Raw genomic sequence first — 21,235 nt, 5'->3', positions numbered from 1 at the left:
AATGTAAGGTGTGGTATAGGGATGCACACAATTCATCCAAGCTCGATTACTCGCTCGTTAAGGATTTACTCGAGCATGTGAAAATGTACTTGATCAAAACAAAACAAAAAGCAACGTGCATTCTGTCAGTAGAACGGTGTTTTCAAATCATTTTTCTATGATCCTCCAGAGGGCGCATTGATATCACTGTAAGAGGAAGAGTTGCGACGTACGTACAACAACAATCACTTGAACAAAGTTCATTCGGATAAATTGGCTGGATCCTAGTCTCAGCTGGGCTGGAGCTGAGCAACTCGGCATCAGCGTTTGCGACACACTGCGAGCAGAAAAAAGAAATAATCTGCGGGAAGTGAGCCCCTGTTGGACCAAGGCAGCGGCCGCGGCGGGGATTCTGGGCAAATGTTGACATGTCTAAAAGTTATGCCTCTACGTTTTTATGCGTTTCATAGTGTAGGCTATGCTATGCAATGCTGTGAGAAATATACAATAAGTTGCTGCTCTGTAAATAAAGGTTTTATTGAGGAAAAAACGCATTTGGTATGGTTTGGATTTCTTATTATTTTTAATTACAATGAATCGATTGATTGATTGATTGTGAACGTTACCAATGATCGATTACGGAATTTGTGGAAAATGTGCATCCTTAGTGTGGTATCAATATGAGTATTGTCAGCATGCAGGTAGTAGTGTAGACCTTGGTTGTGCATAATCTGTCTTCTTTCGTGTGTGTGTGTGTGTGTGTGTGTGCGCGCACGCACGTCTATTTCAGTCTTCCTTCCAGATGTCCCGCAGCTGTTGGTCATCAAAGGAGAGGTTCCCTGTAAGCAGCAGGAGTGGAGCTCCACTCTGAACCAGGAGGACCCAGAGCCCCCACACATTAAAGAGGAACAGGGGGAAGTCTGGATCAGTCAGACGGGAGAGCAGCTTCTGGAGGACGCAGAGCCCCCACACATTAGAGAGGAACAGGAGGGACTCGGGACCAGTCAGGAGGGAGAGCAGCTTCAGGAGGACCCAGAGCCCCCACACATTAAAAAGGAACAGGGGGAACTCTGGACCAGTCAGGAGGGAGAGCAGCTTCAGGAGGACCCAGAGCCCCCACACATTATAAAGGAACAGGAGGAACTCTGGACCAGTCAGGAGGGAGAGCAGCTTCAAGGGCCAGAGGAGGCCCATATCACAGAGTTCCCATTCACTCCTGTCCCTGTGAGGAGTGAAGATGATGAAGAGAAACCTCAGCCCTCACAGCTTCATCAAAGCCAAACTGAGGAGAATAAAGAGGCAGAGCCTCTAGGCAGCAGCTCAATTGAACAGATGAATACAGAAGCTGATGGAGAGGACTATGTACTATCAGAACCAGCCAGGAACTTAGATCCAGCTAGTCATTTACAACCAACTGGTGATGACAAGACTTCACACTCTTCTCAACCAGAGACTGAAGACCGTGACGGTTATAATGAAGACACTAGGAAACCTCAGTCAGGTTTAGACTCAGTGAAACACAATGTCCTCAAAAGTCATAAGAGATCTAGGAAGAAACACTATAGTTGTCCAGATTGTGGTAAAAGATTTTACCACAAGGGACATCTGCAGACACACATGACAGTCCACCCAGGGGACAAACCATTTAGCTGCTCAGCATGTGCTAAAAGTTTCAGTCAGAAAGGACACTTGAAGACACACATGAGAGTCCACACAGGGGACAAACCATTTAGCTGCTCAGCTTTTGGTAAAAGATTTAGTGAGAAAGGAGACTTGAAGAAACACATGAGAGTCCACACAGGGGACAAACCGTTTAGCTGCTCAACATGTGCTAAAAGTTTCAGTCAGAAAGTAAGCTTGAAGAAACACATGAGAGTCCACACAGGGGACAAACCATTTAGCTGCTCAGCATGTGGTAAAAGATTTAGTGAGAAAGAAAACTTGAAGAAACACATGAGAGTCCACACAGGGGACAAACCATTTAGCTGCTCAGCATGTGCTAAAAGTTTCAGTCAGAAAGGAAACTTGAAGAGTCACATGAGAGTCCACACAGGGGACAAACCATTTAGCTGCTCAACATGTGGTAAAAGTTTCAGTCAGAAAGAAAGCTTGAAGGAACACATGAGAGTCCACACAGGGGACAAACCATTTAGCTGCTCAACATGTGGTAAAAGTTTCAGTCAGAAAGGAAACTTGAAGAAACACATGAGAGTCCACACAGGGGACAAACCATTTAGCTGCTCAGCATGTGCTAAAAGATTTAGTGAGAAAGGAGACTTGAAGAAACACATGAGAGTCCACACAGGGGACAAACCATTTAGCTGCTCAACATGTGCTAAAAGTTTCAGTCATAAAGGAAACTTGAAGAAACACATGAGAGTCCACACAGGGGACAAACCATTTAGCTGCTCAACATGTGCTAAAAGTTTCAGTCGGAAAGAAAGCTTGAAGAAACACATGAGTGTCCACACAGGGGACAAACCATTTAGCTGCTCAGCATGTGCTAAAAGTTTCAGTGTTAAAGGAAACTTGAAGAGTCACATGAGAGTCCACACAGGGGACAAACCATAGCTGCTCAGCACGTGTTAAAAGATTTGGTCTTAAACAACACTTGAAGAGTCACATGAGAGTCCACACTGGAGTTTTAGTCATAAAGGGAACTTGAAGGAACACATGAGCATCCACACGGGCCAAAGCATTTAGTTGCTCAGACTCGGTATACAATTAATCACCTGTTCTTTTTACACTACTATTCAGTTTTGTTTTGTTTATTGTAAAGTTAGTGTTTATTAATCACCTGTTCTTGCACTACTACAGTACTCTGTTCTATTTGTTAAAGTTAGTTTTTATTCATCACCTGTTCTTACACTACTACTCAGTTTTATTTTGTTGTTTGTTGGGATAAACCACTGATAGTGTGGAAGCGGGTGTTCGCCATCGCAGCCTGACATCATTCATGATCCCCCCCTTGTTCTTTTTGTTTGGAGCCGGGTTTTAAGCTATATGCACGCAGCACCGAAATAACTTTTTTTCTGCCCTATTAGTACATTTAGCAAATAATTATATTAAACAAAGTTAGCATAACATAAATTTATACATAGACATAAATGTCTTGTACTGTGTTTTTCCAATTAGGCTACCACTTATTCGCTATAGACAGTTTTCAAGGAATTGTGTTGCTAAGGAACCGTTTGAAACCTATAGCTTATTTCAGTTATTGTACCAGCAGATACTGCAACAGGAAGTAAGCTGGGGTCAAGATTCAAGAACGTTGATGTTGTCAAATTGAAACTGTCTATAATGCCCCCCCCCCGCCCTCCATTTTCCAGAAATGACTTCTAAACAATAAACAGTTCATTTGTGATTGTTCTGTGATGTTATGTGTGTCGTTTGATGGCTTTTCGTGACAGTAGCTTGTTTGTGTGCGTGTATGTTTAGAGAGTGAGAAGAGGGGATTCTAAAGACCCAGACACAACAATTGCGACAGTCGGCTTGGTGTGTCTGCATGGGTGAGCGTCTTGTGTGATGTCACTCGGGCAGTTGTGATGTCATCAGTAATGTCACACGAGCAAGCGCAGTTGGGCAATTGTGCGCAAGGGATCAGTGTTGGTAAACAAACGGCTTACTGGGGCTAACTTTATAATGGGACCCTATGGAGCCAGCCTTGAGTGTTGTGATGCGAATACATGGTCTTGTAGTTATCGAAATACTTTAATTCCTATAATAAAATAAAAATTCTAAAAGTTAGGGGAAAGGGGAGTTGGAATCATTTGAAGCACAGGTGTTCAGCTTGGCTCTCTGATTGTGGAGACTGGAGTCTGCGGGCTCACAGGTGAGCTGCATTAAATAGAATCAGCGATAAAAGTATAGCGATAATAGTTTTTTAGATCGCCTACAGTCGTTTGTTTGGCACAACTCCTAGCCTACTAGTTAACTGCTGCGCTTCCACATTTCTGGGCGTTGTACTCTCAATCCATTTTTAAACCACTAGGCATCTCACGCGCTCGATTCGATTCCTAGGCTCGCCTGCTGCGCAGCCTCGCCCGCTTTGCAGCTCTCATACGCAGCTCGGCCTCGCCCTGGCTGCTCCTTGATGGCATACTTCAAGGATGTTGGATGACCTGGCCTGGCAACATACAGCTGTCCATGGCTGAAGACGGGGGTCTGAAGCCAGACTCCCACTTCTTTCTTTGATGCCCCTGGGACTTGATTTTGCTCTGATGAGCACTGATGATGTCAAATTTGCTTTTATGACATCACTGATAATGTCACAATGCCTTTGACATCACTGATGTCATAATGCCTCTGACATCACTGATGTCACAATGCCTCTGACATCACTGATGTCACAATTTATGACATCACTGATGATGATCACTGGGACTTTGTGTGCGTGTGTGAGATGTCACAATGCCTCTGACATCACTGATTATGTCACGCATTATGACATCACTGAGGATGTCATCAGTGGTGGGACAGACAGACAGAGCCCTTGCTCCCTTTTAGATAAAAAAGAGAAAGAAGATTAATTTTCCAGCATCTGAGCCTTATGAACAGCTTCTGTCGCTGTGTCTTTAAGGCGCATTCGTATTAATGACCCCTCTGGCGAAACAGGAGGTTGGGTTTAGGCATGAGGAGTTGACTGGGTATATTTTCAAAATAGCCTACAAAAAGGCTTATTCTAGGCCTATATGCCTAAACTACATAGCCTACACACACACGTAAACACAAGACATTTCACTATCAAACTTAATATGTATATTTGCATGATAGCCTACTACACTACAGTACTTTATTCTGTTAAATTAGTGGCCCTTATCAGTGAGACTGATGTCATTCATTGGTCATGACACTTCTTTGCCTCCCAGGCTTCCCCCACGTGGTTTGAGCTTGTTGAAATAGGATAGACTGTGGTTTGTCTGCGCCTTCACAGCAAGGCACGCCTTCTGGTGTGCTGGGAGGATATAAATTCATGACGGGAGCTACTCTCGGGAGTTTTTATTTGTTTTTATGTTATTTTAACGCTTTAACTAACAAGACACAACAGAAGCACCTGCAGCAGACCTAAACCCAGCGTCATTTGTTTTTCTGGCAGAGCAGAGGAGCAGTCAGGTGAGTTAAACTCATTTCGGAGCTGTACTCAATTAGCGAGAATGTCTTCAATTGTGCTCACGTTATAGGGACAGATTCAAACTTTTCATCATTAGATCGTGTTTATTAGCTACTGCAATTCACCTTTGCTGGTATCTCACAGGTTGTTTTCGGCTACACAGAACAATAAACGATCGTGTCATACTTTTAGAAAGATGCACGAATGGCAGCACATTTTTTAAATATGCAGATCTAAGAAAATGGCACAAAATCCTACGACAGATGGACTTTATACCCTATAGGAATAATAATAATAGTGATATAATATGATATTAACAACAACAATAATAATAATGTAGGATAAAGGCACTCTAAATTCAATCTTCAGCCTACCAGTGATTGAATAAGTATATATATATATATATATATATATATATATATATATATATATATATATTGCATTTTATGGATAAACATACGGTAAACTATAAGAAAGTCACTTTAAAGTCACAATTGAGCTCCAGGCATGCACATTATTATTTCATAGGAATATGATACCATAGGAGTTAAAACTACTGCAATGTTTGATAAAGTCCAAATAAACTCACCATTGAGCACTAACAGGCATACTGTAAGTCTGAGTATTTAAATGACTTTTTCTTTGGGGTTTAGGGCTACTAGCCATAAGATTGTAAAGACTGAGCCACAGGGCAAGTTTCTGGGCAGCTCTGATTGTCCCTCTGTGATCAATTGTTTTAATCACAGAGGCAAGTTTTTGTTGGCAGAAAATTAATATTTCACCCCGTGCCTCACTTTGTCTTTTGCTTGTTTAGGCATCTCCGCTGCCGAAACATTTGTCAAGCGAGCCACCAGCCTAACGAGCACAAATCCTCCTCGTCCATCACCTGTCTGTCTCAGGACTACAATGAACATTCAGTCTGCCATCAACAAAGAGGTCTTCATCCCTCGTGACGAGCGGATGCTGGTGGCAGTGGAGGTGCAGAGGAGGAAGAGGAAGAGGCTGTCCTTCCTGCAAGGAGGCAAAGGAGACTACGCAACTTTCATATGCATTTCAGGTAACAGACTTTACAACATTGTCTTTATCTGCAGAAGGGCTTGATGACAATGCATGCTGTTTCCCCTGCTCATTCTCTGTTTGGGGAAAGAAACTTCCTGTCCGTTGAAGTTTCAAAACACTTCTAATCTCCACCTACTCACATTTTCAACTAGATATTGGACGAAAAATATCTCAGCTGCAAAGGCAAAAAAGAAAGAAAAAAGCTCGCTCTTAAGCAAAAAAATAAAACGAAAGAGAGGTAATTGAAGTATTATTTTTAGTATGGTCATAAAGTTGACCTCTTCACTAGATGTTTGTGTTGGATTGTTGCTCTAATTAGCGAACTAACTAGTTTTGGATGTGATTTGAAAATGTGACTTTTTGTTTGTGTGAATCACAGACCATTGCAATCTGTTGATGTTGATGTTTAGTTGCCAATAAAGGCCGAAGTAAACAATAATAGCAAAGACGATGGGATTCAAGCAAGTCGGCCCCACTTCAACTCACTTCCTGTCATTTTGTCACGTGGGTTTTGCTCATGGTTTTCCACGGACACGCCCACTTAGGAGACTTTCGGCAGGTCTGAGTCAATGGTTGACCACGCCCATTTAGGAGACTTGCTGCTGTTAGAATTGGCGGCGCCTGCGGTGACACATCTACTAATATAATATCTATACTAACTGAGGTGTGCTCTTCTGGTTGTTTGGTGGGTGTGTCAGAGGTGTTACCCAATCAGCAGTGACGTTTTTATAAACCCCGCTGTTTAAAAAGACAGTGGATCCAACAGATAGGCGCAATGCTTGCATAACACAACAGGGTGTTCACAGCACCACCGCTTCCGTTTAAATAAACGTTTCGCTACGTGTTGTCGGGGCTGAACTCAGCCCTGATGCCAAACAGCTGCTGTGACACCACTGATGGGATGTGGCCAGAAGTGCAATATGATTAGTTTCAACCGAGAGCAGCCAACAACACATTTCTGCCTTACGTATGTGATTTAGTGTAGATTTGCCCTTTAAATGCTTTGCTCAAGGGTTTGTGGCAGTAGTTGAAGGAAAGGATGATGATGGTGATGATGATGATCCCGTCTATGGATCCAAACTCACAACCTCTCAAACCCATTCTCTAAACTTTTAGTTTCTTTCCACCATCCATCAATTTTAGGAATTCAGTCTGGTTTCTTTCTGGAGGCTTAACCCAGTTACTGTTGTCCTGAACAGAAGCATTGTTGAGTTAATCACAGGAGCCGTTTGTTTGGGAGAATACAGCGCTGGAAATCTGAGGAGGGAGCTGGATCTGACACTGTCTGAGAATATAGAAACTGGATAACACGGGTAGTGCAGCGGTAGATTCCCTGTCTACCAACAGGAGTGTCGCGGGTTCGAGCCCCCGTGTTACCTCCGGCTTGGTCGGTGCGTCCGTACAGGCACAATCGGCCGTGCCTGCGGGTGGGAAGCCCGTATTAAGGGTATGTGTCCTGGTCGCTGCACTAGCGCCTCCTCTGGTGGGTCGGGGCACCTGTTCAGGGGTGAGGGGAATGGAATTGTAGTTTTCCTTTGGGCCAGTCTGGGTAATGTAGTTTTTCTTTGGGCCAGTCTGGGTAATGTAGTTTTTCTTTGGGCCAGTCTGGGTAATGTAGTTTTCCTTTGGGCCAGTCTGGGTAATGTAGTTTTCCTTTGGGCCAGTCTGGGTAATGTAGTTTTCCTTTGGGCCAGTCTGGGTAATGTAGTTTTCCTTTGGGCCAGTCTGGGTAATGTAGTTTTCCTTTGGGCCAGTCTGGGTAATATTGAACGCTGGGGTGCAGCGGCGAGATGCATCACTTCCACAAGTTTTGTCAAAATCAGATCAGTGGTGGCTCACCTGGTAGCACACGTACGACGGAGGCTCAGTCCTTTCGTGCGGCCGACGCGGGTTCGAATCCGACCCGAGGTCCTTTGCCGCATGTCATCCCCTCTTTCTCTCCCCACCTTTCGTGTCTGCTATACTGTCCTATCTAAATAAAATAAAGGTGAAATGACCCCCCCCCCCCCCGCCCCAAAAAAATAATAATAAAAAAAATCACATCAGTGGTGTCTGAGACTTTGACATTTGACACATGGATGAGAGAGAGTAGTTCACTATCAAATACCACGCCCACAATAACATATATTTAAATGATTTATTGACGGAAAAGGGGGTCAAGGGAAGAGGGATGAAAGGGTCGAGGGTGGAGGAGGGATGATGGGATGATCGAGGGATAGGGGTTAGAGACTGGGGATGATCGCGATGGTTGTCTCGAGGAACCAGGGAATGGAGACTCAGAGTGGGGGTATCTCGCTGATGGGGTCGCTTCTTGGTTCCATCGTCGCTGATGTGGACTCTTCTTGCCTCCATCATCACCCACTGGTTCCTGTACTGAAGGAGAAGAGCGAGGGATTGGGAGGGTGGGATGAGAGAACTGAGACATGCGAGAGAGGGAGAGGTCGTGGTAGGCGTGTATAAGTAGGGTGGAGCCGGAAGTTGAATGTGTGCTTGAGGCGTGGTCTTGTTCCCGAACTTCAGTTGTAATGAATCATAACTACATAAAAAAACAGATCCAGGTTGTAGATTATTACTTATTGAAGAAACTTTAGAGAGCAAAACAACAAGAAAAAGCATTTGTCACAAGATAATTGGGATCATAAATCATCTTGTCTTCATCATAACTGATCGTCCTTGGATAAATAAATAAGTAAATAAATAAGATGTCTGATGCCTGAACATTGTATTTGCTATAACACTGACATATTTAAATGATAAATTAAATGATAAAAAGACACCTGTATAGCATGTGGTGTATGTGCAGCTGCTGTCTGTAGCTCTCCCATTGTGAATATAAGATACAGATTTTTTTAAGCAACCCCATGGTAATATCAAGACACCTAGGGGAAGGCCTGATGTGTTGTGTCTCTTCATTTCCCCAGTGACCAATCAGATTCCTCATCAGCTCCTCATCACCAAGGTGAAGAAGTTTGTTGGCTCCACCTCCTTCACCCGGCGGTCCCAGTGGACGGTGGAGCAGCTTCGACAGGTCAACGGCATCAACCCCAACAAGGTCAGCAGCTCTCCAGAGGAAAGACGAGCACAGATCCTATAGATCCCACGGTGCCCGGGATCCCACCCCACTTACATCCCACGGTGCCCGGGATCCCACCCCACTTTCACTGCGCCACGGGATTTGTTCGACCCTCGCGTGTTACAGCCATGACACAGCCAAGGACGGCGTCTCAGTCAAGACTCTTAATCAATGCTGCCCTCTAGAGGCCATGTGATGAAGCACATCACCAGTAACCGTCTGCAAGTATCTGTTGCGTATCACCGGACATTACACGCTGCAAGCTACGCTGGCACCGTGGAAAAATATCACTCGGGCGTCCGGGTAGTGCAGCAGTAGATTCCCTGCCTAGCAACACGAGGGTCGCAGGTTCGAGCCCCCCGCCGGGGGTGCCTCCCACTTAGTCGTGCATCCATACAGGCACAATTGGCCGTGTCTGTGGGTGGGAACCGTATGTGTCGCTGTACTAGTAGCTCCTCTGGTCAGTCTGTTTGGGGGGAGAGAGGGGAACTGCGGGGGGGGGGGGGGGGGGTACCGTAGCCTGATCGTCCCACCGGTCCCACCGAAACGACTCGCTGTCAGGTGCTGCACATGTATCAGCGGAAGCAGGTGCTAGTCTACAACTCTATGTAGGTGTGTGTGTGTGTATGTATATACATATACATATACATATACATATACATATACATATACATATACATATACACATACATATACACACATACTAGTATCAGTATATTCAACAGTGTAGCACCTGACTGTCAGGAAGAATTGTTTCGACTATCAGCGAGATATTTCAGTTGATGATCCTATCTGCTACTGTGCAGCCTTCTGTCAGCTCCTGCACCATGTTCTTCCGTGCTCTTCTTCCAGGATTCCCCAGAGTTCGACCTGGTGTTTGACAATGCGTTGGACCAGTGGGTGGCCATCTCCGCAGCAGAGAAGTGCATCTTTGTCCAGATCCTGTACCACGCCTGCCAGACCTACTGGCAGGGGAAGGCCGGCAGCCTGGGCAAGGCCGGCAAGCTGGGCAAGGCCGGCAGGCAGAGGAGACTGAGCCTGGACGGCCGGGAGGGGCAGGCGGGGCCCAGCGACCCAGCGGCTCCCCGCTCCGGAAGCCTGAAGGCCAGAAGGAAGAGCTACGCCCCGCCCAGACAGACTGAGTTCATCAACTGCCAGTCCAAACTCACAGGAGGTACTTCAGCATCATGTTGGAGCTTTCTGATCCTCTGTCAGTCATATAGTTCATACCTGAAGCCCACTTTATTATTTAGTCTCCCTCTGCTCCTTCTTCCAGAGGCCTGCACCATGAATCTGGTCATCTACCGCTGCAAAGCCTTCTTCAACCGGATGAAGAAGAAGATGGTGGCAAACCAGGCTCGAGGTAAAGGTAAAGGAGTTTTTCATCCCAAATAGATTTGCACCATCTGAATAACCCCTGTTCTTACAAAATAACTGAATACGGCCCTGTTTGAAGAGATATTCCAATAGAGCATTTTCTCCGTAGACATTTCAGAAATCCTTATATAACGAGTTTTAACGCTGGAACCAAGCCACACCGTGACCTACTGCATCATGAGTGACCATAAAACATTTCACTAGAAGGTCCCGGGTGGGGTCGTCAAAAAGGGCCTTTCTGTGTGGAGTTTGCATGTTCTCCCCGTGCCCCCTGGGGGTTCCCTTCATATAGGAACCCCCTCACCAAAACATGCAATATCCTGGTCGCTGAAGTGGTGCCTCCTCTGGTCGTTCGGGGCGCCTGTTCGGAGGGAGCGGAACTGGTTGGAATAGCGTGATCCTCCCACGTGCTATGTCCTACCGGTGAAGCTTCCCCTGTCAGGTGAAAAGAAGCGGCTGGCTACTGCCCATGTCTCGGAGGAAGCATGGAGCCAGTGTCTGATCTCCCCAGATCGGCAGAGGGTGGAGCAGCAACCAGGATAAACAAATTAAAATGAGCACTAATACGGGATAAAAATGGGTTAAAAAAATCGGAAAAAATTAATTAATACACAGGACAAGATGTTACTATCCCTTGTGCCAAAATCTGAGGAAAAACACATTTAGAAGCCTAATCCAGAATAAAACAAGCTAACAGGCTAACAAACTAATAAACTAATAAAAGAGAGATATTGAACGATAAGCTTTATAGCATGGTGGCTTTATGCTTCTTCAAAATATTAAAGTCTGTCTGCATGAAATGATGCATTGCTCAATGGAATGGGAAAAGAATACATGACGACGCACTCTTCCTTTGTTAGCAAAAGTAAAAAAATAAAAGCCTTAGGGGACATTCACACCAAAAGCATTTTTTTCAGTCAGAACGCTATGAAAATCATGTTGAGAGCGCTTCCATTGTGCACAAAACACAGCGCACAGAGCGTTTATTTGTGTGTGCTCCATTTGTTTTCCCCTGTAGTCGCGTGCAGTACAGATCAGAACACAACGACCACAAGGACGGTAGCCAGCTGGTTTTGTCTGTTTGATGTTGTTCACTGTCAACATGAAAGCCAGATTATTGCCAATTCTGGCAGCAGCGAGGTTGAAAATCCCTCGGGAGGAGAGAAGGTAGGATGAGTGAAAAAGACGAGCAGGGCGCTTTTCCTCTAATGTTCAACTTTTCTCAGCTTAAAAACGCCCACAGCGCTCCTCCAAAAACAACAGACGCCACCAGCGCTGAAACGCCAGGTGCGTTCATTAAAAGAGGAGCACGTCTGGCACGTCCTTACATAGGGAATGAATTGCAGAAAGACGCTGGCAGCTCCAAAAGCGCTTTTGGGTTTGAATGTCCCCTTAAAAGTCTTTATTTGTCTGTAACAACCCTGATGAAAGCACCTACACCAAAACATAAGGCAACATGTAAGTTAACCAAAGAAAAATAATGCCTTTTTTTTTTACTTTTGTTCACAAAGGACCATTTGAAAATTGAACTACCGTAAATTCCGGACTATAAGCCGCACCTTTTTTCCCGTTTTTTGGCCTTTTTTGGCCCCTGCGGCTTATATAACGGTGCGGCTTATCTATGGATTTTTCAAAAAAAAAAAAAATCTCTCTTTTTTAGCACTCTTTCTAACTATAAATCCACTTCTGTTTTAATTTCCTCTCTTGCCCTCTTTTCACCACACTGTATGACACTGTATGACACTGTATGACACTGTGTGCACTGTAAATAACAACACAGGTGGTGTTGTGTTATGTTGTTTTGTTGAAATGTTAATAAATGGGAGCATTACATATGGTAATTAAACATTAAAACACAATAAAAAAAATAAAAAAATACCATTAAAACACCCGCGGCTTATAGTCCGGTGCGGCTTATATAAGAAAAAATTAGTCAACTTTGCAGGTGCGGCTTATACACCGGTGCGGCTTATAGTCCGGAATTTACGGTAATTCAGTTTGCCTGCGCAGATTTTCCCTGTGATTTAATGGATTTGAAACGACCACTTTCCGGTCACGAGCCCCCCCTCCCTCCCTCCCTCCCTCCCTCCCTCTACTGCTCTTGTAATGGCGTGACTCCTCAAGTCATATTATCCTGCGCTCCTCTGCGTCTCTTGCTCATTTTCTCGGCCCCTGTGTGTTGTGTCTATTGTCCTCCTCTGCGCCTCACCTCTCTGCTGCGGGAGGCAGAGAATGGCTCCTCTATGATGCGGCCGGCAGATGAGAGGAGACTTTGTGTTTTAGCGATACAATAGCCGGCCTTTAGGAGGCCCGGGGGCCACGGGGCCTGAGGAGGAGCGCCGCGGCACCATTGAACCCGCTGACAGGGGTTGAGCGTAATGGGTGGGAGAGGTGCCAGGCTGCAGCCCGACACCCAGCCGCAAATCAACAGCAGCTCTCTGCCTTCAACCTCAGCCGACCCTGGGGCACTTACTGTTAATAATGATGATAAATGAGAACAGGGTGAGACGTTATCGATCCAAGTAGGGGAATTCGCTTTTCTCTTGCCCCGCCCCCTCCACAGAGAGGTCAGAGGTCAGGGGGTTCATGGTCTTGGTCAAAGACACTTCAGCAGGGCGGATGCTTGCTGACACCGGGGCTTGAACTGCTGGTTCTCCAGTTGACGGTTGGTTTCCCTTCTCGCCATGAGTGCATCCCATTTCTCTCAAGCGACAGAGAGCCAAAGTCACGCCCAATTCCAGTTTAGGCATACACACGCCATTATTTTTTCCATCTACATAGAGGATTAAAACATTTTGTTTTTAAGTTTAGGTCCCAGTGAAATGTTCTATGGCCAAATATAGCTAAATCGCTTTGTTTGACCAATAAGTAAAACGATTTTTAGAAGCATTTTACGAAATCTAAATAGAATAAAGAATGGCGGATGAAATCTCTTGGTGTGTATGCCTAAACCGTAAGTGGGCGTGACTTTGGCCCTCTATATCTCCTCACTCCGCCGCAGGAACCAGAATTTGTTCTAGTCTGCCATCTTGAAGACCATCCCAAAGCTCTTATCCCTTCTCTGAGGGGAGATCTCTGGGGAGCTGTGAGCGAGGAGAGGATACACCAGAGCAGCCTTCCCGGAAGTGCATTTTCAAAATGGCGGGTGGCAGGGGGACCGCGTTCTCATTATACATCCATGAGGGGGACTCATTAATCACGAAGACTACAGCTGTACGGCATCACGTTACTCCACCATGTACATTGTAGCGCAAATGTGAAGAAGCTCATATGAACGAGATGGCAGAGAAACAGTATGTGTTAAGTGCCCGGCGTCATAACGTTAATGCAAGAACATGCGGGGAACCTAAATTATGTTTAATTCATCCGCAACCCGTTTTAGCTCTGAAAGAAAATATAAGAAAAAAGTTTTAGCTGCTGACACAGACGTCAGACACTTCAGAGGAAAGGACGTCTCATTTATCTAAATACATACATACAGTATTTCCCTGTTTACTCTCTCCTCGTACGGTTTCCTTGGTGGGAGGGACTAAGACGCGAGGAACTTTTTACTTGACTTTTTACAGTACGTTTACTTCTATGAAAAATCGCAAAGTAACCATCCTTCTACTTGAGTAGGACCTTCTAGTACTCTGTCCACCACCTGTGCCTTCCTGCTGGTGGGCGTACGCTTGCTTATGTCTGCCTGTAGTTTGTTTGCACGATCGGCTGCTCAGCCTAATGAACTACTTTTTTGACCTCTTCCCTCTGTGGACAGGTCAGCCTGGGCAGCGCCCCCCAGGGAGCGCTATGGGTAATGTAGTCCACAGGGTCAACGTGGCTCTGGGGGAGCGTGGGGACAGGCTGACCCACGCTGAGGACAAGACTGTGGAGCTGATGCACAAAGCCCAGCTGTTAGCAGACAGCGCTCACAAGGTGACCTAGCTTCCTGTAATACAGCACTTTACAATTTGGTTTAGATTTGATCCACACGCCTTGTGCCTCGTTAGGCTGTTACTGTGAATTAGAGTCTCTTCTTAACTGACATGGTGGTGGTTGTTGTTGTTGTTGTAAGGAAAGGTTTCTTGAAAGTTGTCGAGCATAACAAATTAGTATTTTGTACACAACGTTCACAACCACCAGTTAGCAGCTGAAAACAAAAGGCAAACCTTTACTCCCCCAAGTACAATTTATATCAACAGCAGGAGCTTACATTTTTATATTGTGTTACTTCCTGCATTTTTTACACAAAATGGCTGCATGTGAAATAGGCATATTGCTTATCATAAGGCAAATACCTTTAGTAGTATCCTATAACTACTTGAATCATTCTACAATCACAGGTGCATTTAACATCAACCAATAAGTGGAGAAAAAAATAATAATTTGTTTTTGTCTCACAACATCAAATGTGTCCCTGTGATTTTAGCCCTTTTAATGAGTAGAATTGACTAACTGCCAAGCTTAAGCCAGTCTAAAGCATTCAATTGATCAAGTTGTCAACTGTTTCATGGACAAAGGTTTTGCAAATCAAACCGCACAGAAAGATTCTGAGATTCCAGATACATTTTTGAAAGATGCTGGTGCTGGTTGACTTTTTATGTTAAAAGAAATCAAGACGGTAGGCTATATACACAAATAAATACTGGTGATTGTTTCAAGTGTTGATAGTGTGAAATACTTTTTACAACCCATCGACATGAAATGCAACCATAATTATAGAATCACCCATTTGTCTTTATAATATATTTTATGTAAATGTTAGGCAGATTTTGAATAGCCTGTTTTATATGGGGCACTTGTTCGGGTGTGCAGCTGTCACCTTGAAAAGCACGAATAGAGAATGAGCTCATTCACTCTCATTCAGCTTATGTGACAGGTTTTGATTAATGTCCGTCCTCAAGAAAAACCAATTAGTCAGTTATATTTCCATTTTAATGGGGACACAACCCCATGCCATAAAACTGCCAATTATGGTGATAAAATGAGAGTAAAGACTCTTTGAACTCTTTCAATATCAAACCCTAAAACATGTCCAAAATGAGAAGTGCTTGGAGAAAGACCACCTGAAGGCATCGCAGACACGTTAAACCAGTCAAACTATTGATGATAAACCTCCGGTCTATAAGTAAATATACACAAGGTTTATCCTTGAGTAAAAATTGTGTATCTCCAAAATGTAATCACTTTTAGGAACCAAGAAAAACCGCTTTGTTTTTAGCTTGTTGATGTATTTTAATGACATTAAAGAGACGAAGGGAGAAAAAGGTCAGAGATAGATGTTCTATTTGTCATTCACGATTCATCTCGTAGCTGAATCGCTTGGTTTGTCCAAGTAAACCTCTTTCTATAAGGATTTTACAAAATGTCAATGGTTGAATGAATGGGGAATTCACTTCCTGTGTTGCTGTGCAGACCCCGGAGGGGGCGCGATGAGGATGCTGATGTTGTCCGTGTTTCCCAGCAGCTGGCCCTGAAGCGGTCAAAGTAGAGTGGTGGGTGATGATGAGTGGTCGGAGTCCTCGGCTAAACCGCTAACAGCCTCACTAACTCAGCGGACGCAGCTAACCTCTTCCATGACGACCTGCTCTCTGAGAAGACACACAACACATCTCCCAGGCTTTGGACTGTAAATAAAACACTTCATTCATAACTGCCCTCAGTGGAGAGGGTTACTGCCATGAAATCCAGGTTGAACCCGGCCGTGACCTTTCACCTCTGGCCTACAACCTGAGGAACAAATAGGCGGAGCCATGATGAGGGTTTCCCATTCAATGATCCACTGGACGGTGAGGCTCCCACTGCGTCTCTGCTGGTTTGAGCTTGTAACATTTATTTGCAGTGATTCACATCATTGTTAAAGTCAATGTAACCCTTTCACCTCGTTAGCTAGTTTTCCATACTATTGTCCATTTACTCTGCCAACAAAATGTACTTTTTTACGCTGATTTTAAACCTTTGTTTCCTGCCTCTAGTCACCCTATCTCTGTTGGTTTGGAGAGTATTTTGCACTTTGTTAATTTTTTGACTTCCTGCCTGGCTTCACATGTGTTTTCTGTGCTTTGGAGGGAAAGGAAAGCTGGATTTGAGTCGAATTCTTTAAGCTGCCATATTTTTTCATTGTCCTTTGCACATAATTATTTTCTTTTTACACTGCTGAAAATTCTAGAAGCAGCTGCAGGTATTCCTCTCCTGCGTGTATGAGTCGTTTGAAAGGTTTTTACTAAGCTCTGTTTTATGTATTTCATTTTAAATTAAATTGTGTAGTGTCACTTTGTCTGGTCAGTCTGAACTCAGTATTGTAGTTCTGAACTCAATATTGTAGTTCTATTTGTCTATTAATCTCTATTTGTCTGTTAAAGTCTGGCATGCTGTTGATGCGTCCTGTATGCTCATCACTGTCAGTCTGTCTTGTCTGTTGTACTGTCTCCTAGTCTGTGTTGTTGTTTTTAGATATTTCTTTTTCTTTTGACTTCTTACAGAAGTTGGGTCCATGTTTTCACTTTTTTTGCGTTTTCAGGCCCCAAGAACGCTGTTGAAAAAACAAAAAAAAGTTTGCCATTTTATGCAGGGAGCGTTGCCGTGTAAACAGGGCCATAAAGCGTTGAGTGAAGGTATGTGTGGTTCATTTTGGTTCTGATCTGTTTTTAATTGAAGTGAATCTGTTTAAAGGGCCTGTGATTAAAGGTCCAGGTGATATTCAGAAGGTGGAAATGTTGACTTTGGCACAGTTTAATCTGTTTGCATCATGTCTTTTGATCATTTTGTTGATTGGAACATAGTGCAGTGGTTTGTGCCCTTAATGCTTAATCCAATTGGCCTTACTGTAGATTCATATGACAGGAGGAGGTTAACTGAAATGATTTAAGAACATTCTCATGAAATAATCCTGACCATCCCTCTCTCCCCTTTGTATTATGTTGATTTATACAATACTGTAAATGTAATAGTCATATAAGTGTGTCTGATGGAGGCTATTTGTTATGAAGCATTAACAGTATTAGCATTAACACTCCTCTCTTTGACCCAAATAAATAACGGACCTGTAAAATGATCTGTGTTTTTCTTGTGCATTTCCTGGATGTGACTGTAAAGTTTTGCACCAGCAGATGGTGCTCAAACAGCAAGATGCACTGTTCACCAGCATGTAAGGTGTGACTCCCAGTCCCCCACAACATGTTAAACTACTTAGCTTTCAAGCAGAATTACAAATATGAAACATTACTTATTGTACTTTATTTATATTAATGGAAGACCAGTGAATATTTGAAAATTAATTTGGTGTTAAATTAGAATTATTTTATTTGACAAAATGTATGTTTGCACATTCAAGGAAATTGACTTGGTGTGGTTGGTGCACAAGTTACATAGGTTGCATCCCCCTAAAAAGGTTACAACACCCTAAAAAGAATAAGACAGACAGATATAAAGATATAAAAAAATTAAAAGATCAAGATATAAAAGGTATTAACATCCAAGTGCGGCAAATCAAAAGTTAGCAATTTAACAAAATGTGTACAAGGTGCAATGAGAAATATCAGAGTATTAACAGAATATATGCATTGTATTGCAAATGTATTGCAGATATTAACAGAATATTAACAATATCAACATATTAACAGGTTATATGCATTGCATTGTATTGCACATGATTGTGTGCCGGAAGATTGGAACATCAATGCATTTTCTTGTACTTTTACTTTCAATAGTTTAATATCAGAATAATATTTAATATCAGAAAATTACTTTTGATACTTTTAGATTTTTCTACCCCCCACTTTTCCCCAGTTGTACTTGGCCAATTTCCCCCCTACTTTTGGTACTTACAGTAAGTACTAAATATCAGATACTTGCATACTTTTTATGGTCTTCCTCCTCAGTGTACACTGAGGAAGACAATTACTGTCTAAACGTTTGTACCTGCCATCTGCTTTATTAAATCAACAAAAAGGACATTTTGAGAGTGCTGGCCTTTCTTCTCCTTTAAAGATCTTTTTGAGCCGTGCACCCACCCACTGTTTTATCTGTGAGTGTGCTTGCTTTTTCCCCCTTTTTCATTAACCTTAGTTTAAAAGGCTTCAGACATTCTGGGTCTTTTTACATGTTTTGGTTCATGTCTGATTTAATGGCTGCTGAAACGCAGGAACCCAGCAAACACTGGACGGACGGCGATGTGCAATAGGCGGCCAAATTTAATCTCAACTCAATGTTTTCACAATTATGGCAGAGTAAAAAATATTAAAATTGTTTTGAAATTATGTCAGAAGTTACATTAGGTCCTGATTTCACAAACATCCTCGTACCAGCGATGGATGATTAGATGTTGACTCACTTTCATTTTGCGGTTCTATTTAACTTGTGGTTTTTCACCTGACTAATTTTATAGTCATCTAAACAGATATGAAGTGGATCTGCTGGGCTGTTACTTTCTTAGCTCGTTGACATTGGCGTAGAGGCTGTTGGGATCAGAGTCTCCAGCAGAGGAAGAGGAAGGTTTCACAGCAGCATAAATCACGTCTTCATCACCATCATTAACCTGCAAAACAACATACCAATCACCACACATGTCATGTCACACACACACACACACACACACACACACACACACACACACACACACACACACACACACACACACACACACACGCACACACACACACAAAACAAAAAATCACAACAAAACAGAACAGAACAAAAACACACAACACACGAAAAACAAAACAAGACAAACAAACAAACAAATCACAACAACAAAAACACCAAAACAAAAAACACAACTGTGACACAGCAACATGAGTTCTGGTTGAAAACCTTAAGCGCCATCATGCCATCCCTGTAAAACTGCTGTTGGGTGAAAACCACACATCTGAAATATTGTAAAAACTTTGAAATTTGTTCCTGAAAATGTTGTTGTTTCCCACCAAGGTCCAACAGAACAGACAGCTCACCTGTGCTTTACCAGCAGTCTTCTTCTTCTTCTTCTTCTTCTTCCCCTTGTTGTGGGAGTAGCTGACGGTGGTGTAGGTAGGTCCATCATCATCTGTCTGACCAGTCTGACCAGTGAATGCAACACAATGGCAGGTTAGTGGTACACAGGTTTATACTAACACTTTCACTATTCTATTCTATTCTATTCTATTCTATTCTATTCTATTCTATTCTATTCCTTAATTTCTAGTACCTCTTATGTTTTTGTTAGTTTGTTGTCTGTCAGCAGGATTTCTCAAAAGCTTACAAAAGGATTTCCATGAAATTTAGTTGACAGATCACCCTTTGGACGAAGGAACAACTGTTTAACTGGGACTGTAAATTCATGTAAATTCCCTGCACATGTATTGCCTATTTAACTTAGCCTGTAAATCTCATGTAAATTCAACGTAAATTCATATTTATCATCCACAGAACACACATACACATGTACATATTGTATATATTTACTCGATTTGATTGCACTTGCAAGTTTGTGATTGTTTTTAGTCATCTTCCTACTTCTTATCTCTGTATATTGATGTGACCGCTACGCTGCATACAGACACTAAGACAAATTCCTCGTATGTAACTTGCATACTGTCGCAATAAAAGTGATTCTGATTCTGATTCTGAAGTTGGATATTTGTTCAGCACTGGCAGAGGGTTGCAGTCTAGTTTATTAAGGACTGGTTGGCTGAGCATGTATGCACTTTCCAGCCACATCCTGCTTCACACTTATGTCTCACTTCCTGTCTCAGCTATTCTATCCTATTCTATTCTATTCTATTCTATTCTATTCTATCCTATTCTATTCTATTCTATTCTATTCTATTCTACTAAAGTCGAGTCGAGGCTACTCCTTACATCCCTTTTATATATATTTTTTAATCCCAGATAGGGATCCACTATCCTAGTTGATTGTGTGTGTGTGTGTGTGTGTGTGTGTGTGTGTGTGTGTGTGTGTGTGTGTGTGTGTGTGTGTGTGTGTGTGTGTGTGTGTGTGTGTGTGTGTGTGTGTGTGTGTGTGTGTGTGTGTGTGTGTGTGTGTGTGCGCATGCGTGCGTGCGTGCGTGGGTGCATGCGTGGGTGTGATCTGACCTGGTCCTGGCTGGTTCCTGGTCCGGACTGCTTCAGTGCAGTATTTGCAGCACTGACTGGGGTCAGAGCCTGCAAACATACAGCCCAGTTACAGCTTTACATTCCAGTAAAGGCCAGTTAGAACACAATACATGCTGTGAGGTTGAAGGTTGTTATAAAACCGGAAGAGCATACAAGTCTAACATGAGTGTCATGATGTAAATTCACATTTCTCTTCAGGTTTTTCACATACTGTTCTGCACATACTGTACATTACATATCATAGTATTCCATACCTAATGAATATTGTTTGTAACATCCATCAGTAGCAACTAAGTAAATGAATACATGAAGTAATTCATTATCTTCCCCATGCTTCCCACCCATACTTTGCTTAACGTGTTCAAACTTTTAGCAGCATTATGCTATAACCCTTTCATTGGTTTTATTCTTTCATTTCTTTGCCAGATTAATCATTTTGCTTTTTTTTAGAATAACATAATTTTGATAAAGATCAATAAAGTTTCATCTTATCTCAGCTGTGTAAAGTCCTGACAGCATAAACATTGTATCCTTCACTTTTAAACTCACAATGTTGTCCTGCACTGCTG

The 21,235-nt window shown here is 43.1% G+C and overlaps 1 protein-coding gene across 1 annotated transcript; it reads left to right on the top strand.

Moving 5' to 3' along the window:
• Positions 1 to 5,989: 5,989 nt before the first annotated feature.
• On the top strand, positions 5,990 to 14,522 carry stxbp6l (syntaxin binding protein 6 (amisyn), like; the record flags this gene model as incomplete). Its single annotated transcript, XM_083642953.1, has 5 exons — positions 5,990 to 6,146; positions 9,070 to 9,200; positions 10,074 to 10,395; positions 10,498 to 10,590; positions 14,356 to 14,522. Exons 1-5 carry the CDS (start codon positions 5,996 to 5,998, stop codon positions 14,520 to 14,522), a joined length of 864 nt encoding a protein of 287 aa, XP_083499079.1. The 5' UTR covers positions 5,990 to 5,995.
• Between the last annotated feature and the right edge of the window lie 6,713 nt (positions 14,523 to 21,235).

This window comes from Poromitra crassiceps (assembly GCF_964638095.1).
Source record: "Poromitra crassiceps genome assembly, chromosome: 9".
In the NCBI taxonomy this organism is placed as follows: Eukaryota; Metazoa; Chordata; class Actinopteri; order Beryciformes; family Melamphaidae; genus Poromitra; species Poromitra crassiceps.
This window is presented reverse-complemented; position numbering and strand designations above follow the sequence as displayed.